This window comes from Ambystoma mexicanum, chromosome 1p (assembly GCF_040938575.1).
Source record: "Ambystoma mexicanum isolate Mex_15411 chromosome 1p, UKY_AmexF1_1, whole genome shotgun sequence".
Classification (NCBI taxonomy): domain Eukaryota; kingdom Metazoa; phylum Chordata; class Amphibia; order Caudata; family Ambystomatidae; genus Ambystoma; species Ambystoma mexicanum.
In genome coordinates, this window is record NC_090921.1 from 226,827,079 (window position 1) to 226,842,610 (window position 15,532).

Here is a 15,532-nt window from a genome sequence, read left to right on the forward strand (position 1 = left end):
GCAGGAACAGATTGCCAGGGAGAGGAACACCAGATTGAGTGCATCGCTTTTAAGTCGGACCCGAGCTCCAGGAAGATCCTCTGGACTCCCATGAAGCAGGACTGACCAATCCTGAGCCACCTCAACAGAGCGCTGGACCCCAGATTCGAGGAAAGTCCATTAAGGTATCTGAGAACCGTGGTGGTACTGTTTGCAAGAGCCGCAGGATATGAAACCGTGAAGTCCCGCCCATTGCTACCACCAACCTTCCATTTGTAGCGCAGGAGTCCCCATACATTGTCCTTGTCCCCACGGCTGAGGCCCAGGAACAAAGGATCTGTAGACCTACACAGGAACAGAAGCCAGCTGGATCCAATTTTCCTCAAACCAAAATTTACTGTAAAACTAAGGGGATTTACCTCTTGTTGTATAGCCTTGCTAGCTCTCAGTTGAGACTTGTCTTGGTTGCTCTTGCAGAGTCGTTTGCAGCTGTGCCCCTCACAAGCCTTCCAGCTTGTGGCCCTACAATGATTTCATGTTCTAGAAAGATTTCTAAAACATTGTGCAAGACTTTTTACCTACCTACAAGAAGTGCTTCAGCTCACCTAGGCTTTTGCTCAACTGACATGGACTGTCCTGGCTCCCTGAAAGACTCTAAAAGAGGTAAAAGAGTCTAAGTACGTCCTTAAGATAAATGGGTAGCTTTTGAGGAACCCAAACCTGAGCGGTATAAACTCGCACAGAGCCGGACACAGAATGACAGCTTAAATGAGGCAACAGTTGTTGACTAACTGGAGAAAAAGGTCAGTGAAATAGTACATGACAAGTAATAAGATATGGAGGGTCACTCCCCAACCTTCAATGTATCGGCTATTTATTTTTCCTTGTGGAGGATCAATTTGTAGGATCACATCCCCTTCCCAGGAGAAGGTATTACCTGGCAGCTCAATAGCTCATCCTCCCCCGTGAACAAACTGGTGAATACATAACCCCTAAGCCGGAAGGAGGAATACACCACTCTCAAGGAGTCAACTCGGCAGGCAGTCATCTTCCTTCTAGAGTGTGGTGGTGCAGGAATACACTCCTCCACACACTCCCAATTGCTACTGCAGTAAAAACACTACCCTACAAGAACACATACAGCGTGATACGTCAATATCTGCTCATCCCTCCTGCAAGGAGCAGAACACCCTCTTGGATTAAAACACACAACCCCCAAAACCCACTTCCCCCACCTCCCCGGCAAGACCCAGTAGAAAAAAACTTCCCAGTGGAATTGTCTCGTTTCTGCAGCATGGCCGGTAAATGACAAGACACACCTCCCTCTGAGCCATCACGCAGGATAACTGTCCATTGCAGATTGAGGAGCAAGGTCCCATCTCTTATTTGCAATTTTCAGTCTAGCCCAAGTACAGATACTCCGCTCTTTGGTTTTCTTTTATATATTTAAACACAACATAAATTCAGATACAGCATCAGAAATGATTTGTAGAGATCCCGGGGAACACGCTTCCCCCCCCCCTTTAATCCAGAAGAACAAATGTGCAGGAAGCGGAGATTCCAGGTCTACATGCAACACAGCACCTGTCTCTTGCAAAGATCGCCTCCTTGAGTAGATCTATGGCATTTCAGCTGCTTTTAGCTCCTTCCACCTGCTATTGAGATTTTTCTTTAATAGGAATAGATAGTTGGACTTGGACATGAGGATTCTAAACAATAACCAGAAGACGAACAGATCCAATGATGACAATACCTCACAGACACCAGAATAGTAGGATCCAATTCACACATGGCATTCAGAGGGTGGCTTCAGGGATAGGACGGGAGGTACCAGAACAGCTTTGAGGCTTACAGAAGAGAGAACAACTTTATGAAGCTAAGAAAGGAAGAACGGAGCGCATCCTTGGGCTACCAAACTGGAGGCAAGGAAATGCTTGATGCCGCAGATACAGCACTTGTCACCTGTATTGAGAAAAGAACTTGCAACTCAGATGCTTGCACTATGCCTGTTCCTCAGAACAGTCTGAAACACAACAATCACAGTTAATGTTCAATCTGTGAGGGCTTCAACCCAATCATCCTGCTTCTGAAACCCTGTGTGTCCATAGCTTGTGTTTACAGATAGCTCACTTAAGAAGGAAACATCTGCAGTTCTCCGGGCTCTCCCACCATAGTTCCATGGTGTAAAGGGACTGCATGGAGCTGAGGCAGACATAGCAATCAAAAGAAGAGTCCACGCATGCGTCGCCCAATGCCCTGCCGGTCATATAGGATGTTGAACTTGTTCACAAACTGGTTCATAGTGTTGCAGGTTTTGGTAATGGTGCCCAGGTATGCCATCAGCCCCACGTCATTACATTGCTGTAACAAAAAAAAAATCAGAGAGACCAGGTAAGGGGATGTGAACTAGTCATCCATGTATTCATCTATTCTGCCAAAAGCCCCCAGCAGAACCACACTCCCATTTGTAGAAACCTATCCTAAAAAAAAAAAACTCTCGAGAATCAACATTCCTTACAGTTATGTATGTAGCACAGAACATTTTGCAGTCACTTCTTCGGAAAGGAAGGACCCTTCCCCCCCACTCTTGCAAAACTTAAGAACCTCTCATTGTGTACTCTATAGAATAGAACCCCTTATCACACCTCCCATGGTTTAGCTCACAATTAACATCCTATGTAGAATAAAAACTCAAAGCATTCTCTGCAAAATGGAGAAAAAAAAAGCCTCAGAGCCCTCTACATATCGGGAGAACTCTGCATATCCCAATAACATTATATTGATATTGATTGTTTATTTGTGTAGCACCTATACGAACATGGGAGAATACAGTTCCATTCTTACAAGTCCTTGAAACAGATCAGAATGTGAAAAATAACTATCAAATCATAACAGATAGTACAAGTGCATGGAACAAATAAGGGAGAGGTGAGGGGGGAAAAAGGAGACAAAACTAGCAGTAACATTACTATGCCCGATGACAATTGTTGCAGTGCTAGAGTGAAAAGAGGAGGGGTTGGGGAGAAGGGGAGTTGATGGGGAGAGGTCTAGAAGGGGAAGGAGAGGAACAAAACAAGTGACTATCCATTAAAGGTCAACGACTGTTCAAGATAGTGCAGGGGAGGGAGTGGGAGGAGGGGGGACGGACAAGCTGTTATCAGTGATCGAGGGACCGATGATAAGCTAAGATATAGTTTAAATGTGGAGAAGGGGGGGCAGGGGGCTGCAAAGACAGGCCGCTACGAATTACTATGCCTGATGGCAATTGGGGTAGTGCGGAAATTGACAGGAGGAGGGAAAGAAGGGAAGGAGGAGAGGCGGTGGGGTACAGGGCGTAAAGGCATGAAAGGGGAGACAGGGGGTAAAGGAGATCATGAGGGGCAAGGGACCCAACAGGAGGCAGGGCGTGCGGAGTGGGACTAGACACTGGCAGGGGCAGGAGGGGACATGGCGACACTAGCGGGGGGAAAATGGGACACGTAAGGGGTGGCTAGTGGCATACCGTGGTGGACAGGGGTAGACCAGTCTTCGTCGTGGGCCTTGTTCCGATGGGCCGGCTCCCAACTCCCGGTTGCAGGGGCAACCAATTGGGGGAAGGGGAGGATCAGGCAAGGCCAGGAAGATAACCAAAGTCAATAAAACAAAGTTTCTTGGCGAAGCGCCTTCATGATGGCGATTTAGAACGCTTCTATTCCATTTTGTGTATTTTTCTTTAGGAGTCACTGCACAACACACGCACTCAAGAGGAGCAAACAGGCTTACCCCAGATGTCCAAAGAGCAACGCGGGCCAGGAAGAGCCCATGAGATCTACGTTGCAGCCACGAGTCAGCAAAGTAGAAAGTGGAAAGTGGAAAGATGAGAATGCAAAGGGGCCTCGTCATGGGCCTTGCTAAGATGGGCATACAGCATACGACATGCATTACTCGCCGTAATTCTGATGATTGTATCTGCTTAGATTCACATGCTGTGTATATAGTCCAACATCTAGGAGGTAATCGCAGAGTATTGCATTTTTCTTTCGAGGATTGAAAGGGGACGTTGACATGGCCGTGACCAACACTATCCATAACGTGACGTGTAGTGTAGCCAAAACCCCTCACGTGTTGCAGTCCCTTCGATTTTTTGTTAATTCTGCCGAGAGGGAGCCTTATGGTCAGCATGACCGAGTACAGAAGAGAGAAGATGTAAGATGTCTATATTCCCTCTACTCCATGAGGGGAGGAAGGGTGGCCACATGTGAATCTAAGCACATACAATCATCAGAAATGCTATTACAGTGAGTAATGCATGTCTTCTGATGCTTGTTAATCTGCTTAGAATCACGTGCTGTGCTAGCAAGCAGTAACCAGAGATGGTGGTGGGATGTGTGAAGTAACAGTAGCAAAGATGTCTTAGCACCGCTTGTCTCACCTGAGAATCAGACCTAGAGTGCGCATCTAGGCAATAGTTTTGTGTAAAGGTGTGTATGGAACTCCAGGTTGCTGCTTTACAAAAGGACTCAAGCAGAACATTTGCAATGAATGCTATAGCAGCCCCTGTGCTCCGAGTAGAGTGTGCTCTAGGCGTTAATGGCAGATCTCTTTTGGCAAGAGTGTAGCACAGTGTGATGCAGTTTACGACCCACTTTGAAATAGTTGATTTAGAGACAGGGTCCCCTTCTCTAGCTGCCACTGAAACGAAAACTGGTTTGCCTTTATAGTGGTCTTGTCTTTTCCAGGTAATAGATCAACACTCTCCTCACATCTAGTGTGTGGAGGCTTCTTTCTGCCACGTTAGTGGGCTTCTGGAATAAAGTGGGTAGATCTATGGACAGGTTCACATGGAACTTGAAATACATTTTGGCGCAAATCGAGGGTGAGTGCGCAGGACCACCTTATCTTTGTGAATTGTGACACGGGTCTTGAACTGAAAGGGCTCCTTATTGATGTGATCACCACCAAGAAAGCGGTCTTGTAGGTGGGTGCTTTAAGGCTAGCCTTATGAATAGGTTCAAAGGGAGGGCCCTTTAGTCTAGTAAGTACAACATTCAGGTCCCATCTGGGAGCTGAGTTGGAAATAAAGAGAATTCATCCCCCTATCTCCTCCATAAATGCCTTTATTACTGGAATTTTCCACCACAAAAATTTCTTCTGGGACGTGGTGTATGCTGACAGTGCAGCTAAGTGGACCTTAAAGGATTTGAAAACCAGGCCTGAATATAGCAAGTGTGTTAGGTACAGGATAATATGTGTTGGTGTGCATTCAATTGGATTAATGTGTTCACCATTACACCAGATGACAAAGCGTTTCCATTTGCTGGAGTAGCAATGACTGGTGTTGGGATTCTGTGCTTCCCTGAATATGTTCATACAACTTTGAGGGAGTTGGAGGTGCCCGAACTCTATGACCTCAGGAGCCAGACTGCTAAATTCAGAGTTCGAGGGCATGGATGTAGTGTCGTCCCCTTGCAACAGCATGTTGTATGGGAATGGCAGCTTGTTGGGAGGGGAGGGCTGACATTGCCATGAGATGGGAGAACCAAGGTTGGCGGTCCAACATTGTCCTAGACAAGTTTTCCTGACCATGTCACCCAGAGACCGGTTCCCTTGGAACAGTTTTACGGGTACATGCAGGTGTAATCTGGGCACTGGGCATTCTCCAGAGTTGCAAATAAGCAGATCTCTGGGAAGCCCCAGTCTGCGAAGACGTTGAGAATGTCTTTGTGTAATCGCCACTCGTACTCTACGGGTAATGGGAAGTCGCTGCTGAGTATGTCCGCCCGAAGATTAAGTTCCCCTGGAACATGTGTGACAGGAGGAACATCTTCTGTTTGAGAGCCCATTTCCATATGTTGTGACAGTTTGGATAGGCCTGGAGAGTGAGTGCCCACTTGTTTGTTTAGGTAATACATGGCCATAGTGCTGTCTGTGAAGACTAGGATGGTCTTCCCCTGGAGGTGAGGTTGGAATGCCTTCAGCGCCTTTAACACTGCTAGCAGCTCCAACGGGTGTATGTTGTTGGTTACTAGCACTGGGGTCCACACCCCATGCGTCATCTGACAAAGGAGATGCCCTCCTCGCCAGAGATGTGTCTGTGGTGAGAGTGGCTTCTAATGTGGGGTTGGTAAAGGGTTTTTCCCTGCAGAAGGTTTCCCCTTGACCACAACTGCAGAGACTGAAAGAGGACTGCCGAGACAGCCACTAGATCGTCCCATTGTCCGCTGGCCTGACACCATAGGCTTGAGAGCCAATCTTGCATGGGGCACATGCGCAGGCGTGTATGGAACTAGGTAAATGCAGGAGGCCATCTTCGTCAGCGTAATAATAGACTGGGATGGACTGCCTGCGCAGGTGGGCAGCTACTACCGCCGGTACCGTTGTGAACACGCGGGGGAGCTGAGGCAATGCCGAAGGGAAGATCCTTGAACTGATTGTGCGCGTCCTATCATGAACCTACCTCTATCATGAAGCTTAGGTACTTTCTGTCCGCTGGCAACATTGAACTATGAAAGCATGCATCTTTCATATCCAATGTTGCCATGTATTCCCCTTGCACAAGCAGTGGGATTACTTCCTGCAAGTTGTTAGCAGTGTGACATATTTGTTTGCTGGGCGCAAGTTTAACACAGGACACAAGGTGAGATCCGTTTTAAGTACAAGGAAGTACACTGAATAAATACCCTTGTTTACCTGGTGAACGGGGACAACTTCGGTGGCGCACATTTCCTGAAAGATCTGCCCCTCTCCCAGCACGATTTGCAGGGGTGCTGGTGATAGGCGGCTGCTCTTCGGTGGATGGGATCGAGATGGCCGGTGGAACTGTGCGTGACAGTCTTAACCACTGGTCTGATGTGATCCTCTTCCAGTGCCGACAACCGTCGAGGCATGGGAGGGGACACTGACTGGCGAGTCATTTTGATGCGGAGGCTGGGGAGCCTGTTTGGGTACAGTTTCTGCCTCTACCCTTGCCACTGCGTTGTCCCCTTTGCTGACTAATATTGGCTGTTGCTAGCTGAGCCTTGTCCGGAGGACCATGGGGTACTTTCCTGTGCCATATTGCGTGTGTGTAGATCGGGAGAAGGACTGGCCTCGAACGGAACAGCAAGAGTTTGCACCTCCCCGCTGTTGGAAAGGCTGGACTGTAATCTGATTGAGGGATTTCAGCGTCTCATGTTCTTTTTTTATCCGTTTCCAAGGCATCATCCACAGCCTTACCCAACAAGTTCGACTCTTCTACAGGCTTATTTATCAAGAAGACCCAATATTCCGGCTTCAAACTTGAATTTTTTAGCCAGGCGTGTCTCTTGAGCAGTGTTCCCTGTGCCAGAGTGCATCTCGCCATTTCAGCAGTGTCTAGTGTGTTCTTGAGAATGTTGTGGGTCACCTGTCTCAGAGATGACCGCCAGCAGGCGTGATCACATGGGTTCAGAGACCTCTTGGAGGCGTTCTTGAAGCAGGCCCCACTGCACGTCGCTGTAACTAGCGAGAAGGGTGGTATTAATCGCAATTCTGGTAGAATAAGCTGCAGACATTGTAATATGCTTGCCATGGGCATAGAGTTTTTGGCAAGTCCTTATCGGGGAGCCTCTGCCATAGACTGTGGCACCCATGTACCAGAGTCTGGTGTGGCATGACCTCGAATGTACATAGGGTCAGATGGAGAGGGGAGAAACAGTTTTTCTACCCAAGGGTTGACAGCCCTTGTAAGGGAAGGAGACAATAAGGAAGGAGCAAAGCGTTCCTTTATGAAGTTCAGCAGATGAATAGCTTGACTTGTGGGAGGTTTTTCTTTAAGGCTGTCCTCAACAAAATCAGAGTCATGAACAGCCTCCTGTGTGGCGATCTGAAAGTTGTCTGCCTCCCTCTTTAGGATGGTATTAAATACCATCTGGTCATCTATTGGCGATGGCTGCCCCAGTTGAGGTGAGGAAGGCGGGTCTAGACAATTAATGTCCGAGGTAGGTGAGAGGCAAGGTCCTTCATCTGCTGGTTGCTCTTGTCCCCAGTCTGGGCACTGGTCAAGTTGTGTCCTGACCAAAAGGATTGTCCTCATGACTAAGATGATCCTCTTTTTTCTTCTGGCTCAGAATACTCAAATACCTCCTCCGGATGAGTTTGTGTCTGAATTGTGAGCTTCAGCAGCTTTGTTAGAATGGGGCAGGAGGAGTCCTCCGTAGGTCTCTTTGGAGAAATATATCTTTCTGAGAAGTCTAGGACTTGTGACATCTTATCCACATAATTTTCAAACCCCTATCTAGTCCACAGGGATGAAGCAGAGCTGTCTGTAGGAGGGAAAGGCTCGTCGGGGTGGAGGGAGGAGATTTACCAGCTAAAACACTAGAGAAAGGCTGGGGGCCTTCAGAGTACTCCTCTCAATGAGAGGGGGAGCCTCTGGGCTGCTGCGTTGCCAAAACAATAGCTGCGGGACTCGGGCATAATGTCGGCGGCTGTATGATGGATTTCAACGTGCCTGTAGGCATTGTCGCCTCTGCCGAAGCCTTAGGAGCCGACACGCTCTTGGACGGCGTGTCAGCAAACATGTGTTTTTTTGTGGGAATGCCTTTAGGAGAAGAATGCCCAGTCGCATGCTGAGAGGACTGATGCAGGGAGGACGCTGGAACACATGGTTCGGCAGGCACCGTGGAGGTCTTCACCAGGCGTGTGTGCGTGTACGTGTGTGCGTGCGTGTTCGTTCCCCATAACAGTACTAGTGGTCTGTCTGTTGGGGCCGGCATCTGTAAACCGCAGGGTCCCGCAGAAAGGTCTATGTCCTCCAGGTCAGAGCCATGGCTGCAGCTAGAGTCCTTGTCATCCGCGGCGACAGCACCAATAGGGGAACAACTTTCGGCTTGTATTGCGTAGGCCACCCACCGCTTTGTCTGCCTATCTTAACGTCTTATCACAAAAGAGTTTGCAGGACTTACAGGAAGGCTTGTCGGGGTCACAAGGTAAGCACCTATTGCATTTGCAATGGGTGTCTTTCCAAGGGTATTTTCTGTTGCACGACAGACACTTTAAATGGAGTCCTCTCCATATTAGAGGTAAAAAGCAGCCAGACCAGAAAGGGGAAGAGCAGGGAAAAGGAAATGCATTCTCAGAAAGAATCAATCCAGGGCCCTACTGTACGGTCCTGGCCAGAGGGCTGAGGCCACAAGGTCAAAAGACGTCGATCAATGCACAAGTCGCCGTACAGCAGTGGATGCCTTCAGCGTAGGTGTCCACGAAGCAGTCAAAGGCTAGACGACCATTGGTCGGGGAACAACAAAGTAACTATTGGGCAATATAAACTCTTCGCATAAGGCGACCAGCTAGTTGGGCGGAGAAAAGCTATCTGAGGGACCTCTACACGCAAGGGATTTTGGGTACACTACACGTCAGGGATAGTGTTACATTCACGCCTAGGTCGACATCCCCTTTCGATGCTCGAAAGAAAGATGCAATACCACTAGATGTCGGACTATATGCACAGCATGTGATTCTAAGCAGATTAACAAGCATCAGAAGCTCAATTACGTGCAGGTATACCATGGGCTGACCAGGCTGTGCCCTTTCCCACTTACACAGAGATGGAAAACATGAGTATTCAACATGTCGTTAAGATGAATGTCCTCCTCAGATGTGTCAGTAATCTACAGTAGATTTTAAAGACTATGCGCAGTGAACCTTGATAGACTCCAAATAATAAGTGGTATTGTTAGACAACCCTCTATTCTTTCTTATTCGTGCAATCATTTAGTGACTACAAGTTAAGTTGTAAAGAAGGCTACTGTATCCATACTTCCGACAGGTCCGTCTGCAGAACCCAATGCAAAGACCCTGCAAAAGTCCCTCTCCCTTCTGATGCAACAAACTGATACCAGTTTCTCGACTAAACAATCTGCTGCAGCTTAATAGGTTTGAGTGGAAACAATGTCCCAGATCTCTCCAGGAACAAGACCTCTTTATTCCCATAAAAAGCATTAGTAACTTCTTAATTTCAAGATGAAGATCTGCTTCAGCTCACAAAGCCAACCTGCGTTTTATTTATTCAAATATACTCACGTCGTAGAAGTCAGTCTTGAATTTGTCTGTGCTTAAAACGGGAAGGCAGTGGCAAAGCGCATAGGCCTCACGGAGAATCTCATGGTTAAATGGCACCTCACCTGGCATCAGGAAGAAAAGAAACATTAGGAAGAAGTGAAGGAAGAGAAGTGTCAGATAGAAGAAACAGCTTAGACACTGGAGGAGGAATGTGTACTTCTAGCAACATTCACAATTGCAAATAAAAGTTTAGTAAGAAGAGGCAGAGAAGTCTGGAGTAAGACCTTCCTCCGATCTCAAACAATACTCCCACTCCTATATTTAGTCCCAGATTTTCTTACTTGTCCTGGGTGCCCCTCTGAAAGCGACGTAAACGAGGGCATTGAATGTTGTCAAACTGATAGCACTACATGAAGCCTCTTAATAAAAAATAAATGTAATTCTTAATTAAGGGGAATCCAACCCACAAGATAAACACCATGCCTCCCACCGCCTAAATCAGAGCTGCACTCTGACGTGCCATTATGCCCAATGATGCCCTCCCCATCCAACCCTCCTCTACGCACAGCCAAACCTCCAAAAACCCCAAGACATCACGCTGCTGCTTCCTCCACCTCCAACACTGAGGTATACACTCTACTTTCACCCTTGTACAACCCACCTCTTTCCCCCCTTCTCCAACCTCCATGCAGATCTCACTCATCCCAAGCCAGAGCAGCACCTCAGAAAGCTAGAACTGGAAACATCGACCCCCTGGGCATCTCGCACCCCACACCTCCCCAGTCCGGCCAAACCTCCCACTCAAATGCCCCGCTACCTTCACCACCTGCACGTCTCTCCTCTCCTGAACAACACAGCCCAACTCTCACTTCCCTTCTCTTAGTGCAGCAATAGCATCCAAGGCCAACATCCTACCGCAACAGCCTCCCTCCCGAACTACCTTCTTGAAACTGCCCAATCGGGCTTCAAACGCCTCTGATGAACTGAGTCCTCCCTAGGGTCCGTTTGGTAAAACCTAAAAAGAATCCGGAATGCGGAAGGATGCGCTGTACTCATTCTCTTTGACCTCTCTGCTGCCGTCAACACTATTGACCCCTCCATTCTTCTAGACAGGCTACACTCCTTAGGAATCAAATATACTGCACTCACATGGATCGCCTCCATCTCTAATCGCTCCCAAATCATGCTCTTCCACCCTTTCACCTCTGCATCTCACCCAGAGCTGAAATGGGTCCCACAGAGCATCCCCATCTCCCCTTGTCTACAATATCTAACTCAGCCCACTCCCCGCACTCATCCATTCCCACAATCTCACCTGCTACAATTACGCAGACGATGCTCGGTATATCCTTAAAATCCCCACATCCGTCATCATGCCTCTCGCATCCCACCTCCATCCTCAACCCTAGGAAGACAGACATCCTAGTCTGTGGGAAAACCACACTCCTTCCCCCAACCTATCCCCTGGCATCACCCTCCAGCACTCTCCCCGGCAGTCTGAACGTCGGTGAAAAACTTTGGATGTACTCTGGACACGGATCTATCCCTTTCCCAACACCACTCTGTATCCAGTATCTGTTTCTTTCACCTATGCATCCCTCAGGCGTATCTTTCCCTTACCTCACCTATCCTCACCAAATCTCTGCCATGCTCACCATCATCCTCTCCCACCTAGATTATGTAAACTGCCCTTATCTCGGTGTGCCAGCATTACAACTTAGAAAACTGAAAAGAACCCAAACCGCTGTGGCAAGTCTGCTCATTGGCCTCCTTGCCAGAGAACACATCAGGACCACAGAGAGTCCTCTACTGGCTCCCTATCTGTCGACAAACTACCTTTAGAGCCATGTGCATTACTCACTGCGCCATCCACAACACAAGCCCGGAATTCCTCCAATATAAGCTCACTCACTACCGACCTTCCCGGAACCTCAGATCTGGCGCAACTTTTCTCCTAGTTATCTTCCGATAGAACTACATCAGGCTGGGCAGATCCTACTTCTCCGTCCAAGCTCCCACCATCTGGATCTCCCTCCCCCTCCACATCTGCAGCATTGACAATCACCTTGCATTCAGAAAGGCCATCAAAACCTGTCTTTTTTTCTTCCTCTTGAAACTCTCTCACCCTATGCTGTATTGCCCCTTACACACAAGTACTGGCCCAGACCCAACTAAACACCTACTCTTCCACAATGGCTGCACTTTGGCTTGTTAAGCCAATGAGAGCAACCGGGAGGCAGGAGCCGGCCATCCACCTAAGGCCACAACAAAGGCCCCGTCTACCCCTGTCCACCACGGTATGCCGCTGTGCCGCCCCCGAGTGTGTCAGTGTGCCCCCTTCCCCCCCACCCACCGAGTGCGTCAGTGTGCCCCATTTGCCCCCTCTGCCCCCAAGTGTGTCAGTGTGCCCCCTCTGCCCCCCCCGAGTGTGTCAGTATGCCCCCTCTGCACCCCGAGTGTGTCAGTGTGCCCCCTCTGCCTCCGAGTGTGTCAGTGTGCCCCCGAAGCCCCCCCGAGTGTGTCAGTGTGCCCCCCAGCCCGCCAAGGGTGTGTGTGCCCCCTCTATCCCCCCCCCCCCCGAGTGTGTCAGTGTGCCCCCCCTAGTCTGTCATTGTGCCCCCTCTGCCTCCCCCCCCCCCAAGTGTGTCTGTGTGCCCCCCTTAGTTGCCCCCAAGTGTGTCTGTGTGCCCACTTTACCCCCCCGAGAGTGTTAGTGTGCCCCCTCCTAGTGTGTCATTCTGCCCCCCCAAGTGTGTCTGTGTGCCCCCCCCCCCAAGTGTGTCTGTGTGCCCCCTCTGCCCCCCGAGTGCGTCTGTGTGCCCTCTCTGACGCCCCCAGTGCCTCTGTCCCTTCTGCCCCCGAGTGTGTCAGTGTGCCCCCCCCCCCCAAGTGTGTCAGTGTGCCCCTTCTGCCCCCCTGAGTGCATCAGTGTGCCCCATCTGCCCCTCTCTGCCCTCCGAGTGTGTCAGTATGCCCCCTCTGCACCCCGAGTGCGTCAGTGTGCCCCCTCCGCCCCCCAAGGGTTGGTGTGCCCCCTCTACCGACCCCTCCCCCCCACCGAGTGTGTCAGTGTGCCCCCTCCTAGTCTGTCATTGTGCCCCCTCTGCCCCCCAAGTGTGTCATTGTGCCCCCTCAAGTGTGTTTGTTTGCCCCCTCGTGTGTGTCAGTGTGTCCCCTCTGCCCCCCCGAGTGTGTCAGTGTGCCCCCTCTGCCCCCCCCCCCCCCCGAGTGTCAGTGTGCCCTCTCTGCCACCCGAGTGCCAGTGTGCCCTCTCTGCCCCTCGAGTTTGTCAGTGTGCCCCTTCTGCCCCGCGAGTGTGTGTTGCCCCTTCTGCCCCCCGAGTGCGTCAGTGTGCCCCCTCTCCCCCCCTGAGTGCACCAGTGTGCCCCCTGCCCCTTCTGCCCCGCGAGTGTGGCCGTTGCCCCCTCTGCCCCTCGAGTGCGTCAGTGTGCCCCCTCTGCTCCCCCCCCCCCCCGAGTGCGTCAGTGTGCCCCCTCTGCCCCCCCGCCAAGTGCGTCAGTGTGCCCCCTCTGCCCCGCGAGTGTGTCTGTGTGCCCCCTCTGCCGCCCCCGAGTGTCAGTGTGCCCTCTCTGCCACCCGAGTGCCAGTGTGCCCTCTCGGCCCCCCCCCCGAGTGCCAGTGTGCCCTCTGTCCCTACTGCCCCTCGAGTGTTTCAGTGTGCCCCCTCTGCCCCGCGAGTGTGTCTGTTGCCCCTTCTGCCCCCGAGTGTTTTGGTTTGCCCATCTGCCGCCCCCCCCCCCCCCGAGTGCGTCAGTGTGCCACCTCTGCCTCCCCCCCCCCCCCCGAGTGCGTCAGTGTGCCCCCTCTGAAGCCCCCCCCCCCCCCCGAGTGCGTCAGTGTGCCCCCTCTGCCCGTTGTGCCCCGCAAGTGTGTGTTGCCCCTTCTGCCCCCAAGTGTTTTGATTTGACCCCTCTGCCCCTCGAGTGCGTCAGTGTGCCCCCTCTGCCCCCCCACCCCGAGTGCGTCAGTTTCCGTGCCCCCTCTGCCCGCCCCCCCATCGAGTGCGTCAGTGTGCCCCCTTCTGCCCCGCGAGTGCGTCAGTGTGCCCCCTCTGCCCCCCCCCCGAGTGCATCAGTGTGCCCCTTCTGCCCCCCACCCAAGTGCGTCAGTGTGCCCCTTCTGCGCCCCCCCCCCCCCGAGTGCGTCAGTGTGCCCCCTCTGCCCCCCCAGTGCGTCAGTGTGCCCCCTCTGCCCCGCGAGTGTAACTGTTGCCCCTTCTGCCCCCGAGTGTTTTGGTTTGTGCCCTCTGCCCCTCGAGTGCGTCAGTGTGCCCCTCTGCCCCCCCGAGTGCGTCAGTGTGCCCCCTCTTCCCCCCCCCCCCCCCCCCGAGTGCGTCAGTGTGCCCCTTCTGCCCCCCCCCCCCCCCGAGTGCGTCAGTGAGCCCCCTCTGCCCCCCCTCCCCCAGTGCGTCAGTGTGCCCCCTCTGCCCCGCGAGTGTGTCTGTTGCCCCTTCTGCCCCCGAGTGTTTTGGTTTGCCCCCTCTGCCCCTCGAGTGCGTCAGTGTGCCCCCTCTGCCCCTTCTGCCCCGCGAGTGTTTTGGTTTACCCCCTCTGCCCCCGAGTATGTCTGTGTGCCCCCTCGAGTGCGTCTGTGTGCCCCCTCTGCCCCCCGAGTGCATCAGTGTGCCCCCTCTGCCCCCCCCCCCCCGAGTGTGTCAGTGTGCCCCCTCTGCCCCTTCTGCCCCGCGAGTGTGTCTGTTGTCCCTTCTGCCCCCGAGTGTTTTGGTTTGCCCCCTCTGGCCCTCGAGTGCATCAGTGTGCCCCCTCTGACCCCGCCCCGAGTGCGTCAGTGTGCCCCCTCTGCCCCGCGAGTGTCTGTTGCCCCTTCTGCCCTTGAGTGTTTTGGTTTGCCCCCTCTGCCCCTCGAGTGCGTCAGTGTGCCCCCTCTGCCACCCCCCCCCCCCCCCCCGAGTGCATCAGTGCGCCCCTTCTGCCCCCCCCCCCCCCGAGTGCGTCAGTGTGCCCCCTCTGCCCCCTACGTGCGTCAGTGTGCCCCCCGAGTGCGTCAGTGTGCCCCCTCTGCCCCCCCCCCGAGTGTGTCAGTGTGCCCCCTCTGCCCCCCCCCCCCGAGTGCGTCTGTGTGCCCCCTCTGCCGCCCCCCCCCCCCCGAGTGTGTCAGTGTGCCCCCTCCTAGTGTCATTGTGCCCCCTCTGCCCCCCAAGTGTGTTAGTGTGCCCCCTCCTAGTGTGTCATTGTGCCCCCTCTGCCCACGAGTGTTTCAGTCTGCCCCCCCCCCCCCCCCCCGAGTGTCTGTGTGCCCACTCTACCCCCCTAGGTGTCTGTGTGCCCCCCTCTGCCCCCCAAGGGTGTTAGTGTGCCCCCTCTACCCCCGAGTGTGTTAGTGTGCCCCCTCCTAGTGTGTCATTGTGCCCCCTCTGCCCCCTCCTCTCCTAGTGTGTCAATGTGCCCCCTCTGCCCCCGAGTGTTTCAGTCTGCCCCCCCCAGTGTCTGTGTGCCCACTCTACCCCCCTAGGTGTCTGTGTGCCCCCTCTGACCCCCTGAGGGTGTCTGTGTGCCCCCTCTGCCCCCCCCCC

The 15,532-nt window shown here is 52.5% G+C and overlaps 1 protein-coding gene across 1 annotated transcript in view; it reads right to left on the reverse strand.

The window, feature by feature from the left end:
- Nucleotides 1–1,405: 1,405 nt before the first annotated feature.
- Nucleotides 1,406–15,532, reverse strand: part of COPS6 (COP9 signalosome subunit 6) — a 200,887-nt gene continuing 186,760 nt past the window's right edge. The window contains exons 9-10 of the mRNA XM_069646430.1: nucleotides 10,000–10,100; nucleotides 1,406–2,340 (exon numbers count right to left, since the gene is read on the reverse strand). Of these exons, the coding sequence (XP_069502531.1) occupies nucleotides 2,200–2,340; nucleotides 10,000–10,100 (242 nt within the window). The 3' untranslated portion in view covers nucleotides 1,406–2,199. The remainder of the gene's footprint in view (nucleotides 2,341–9,999; nucleotides 10,101–15,532) is intronic.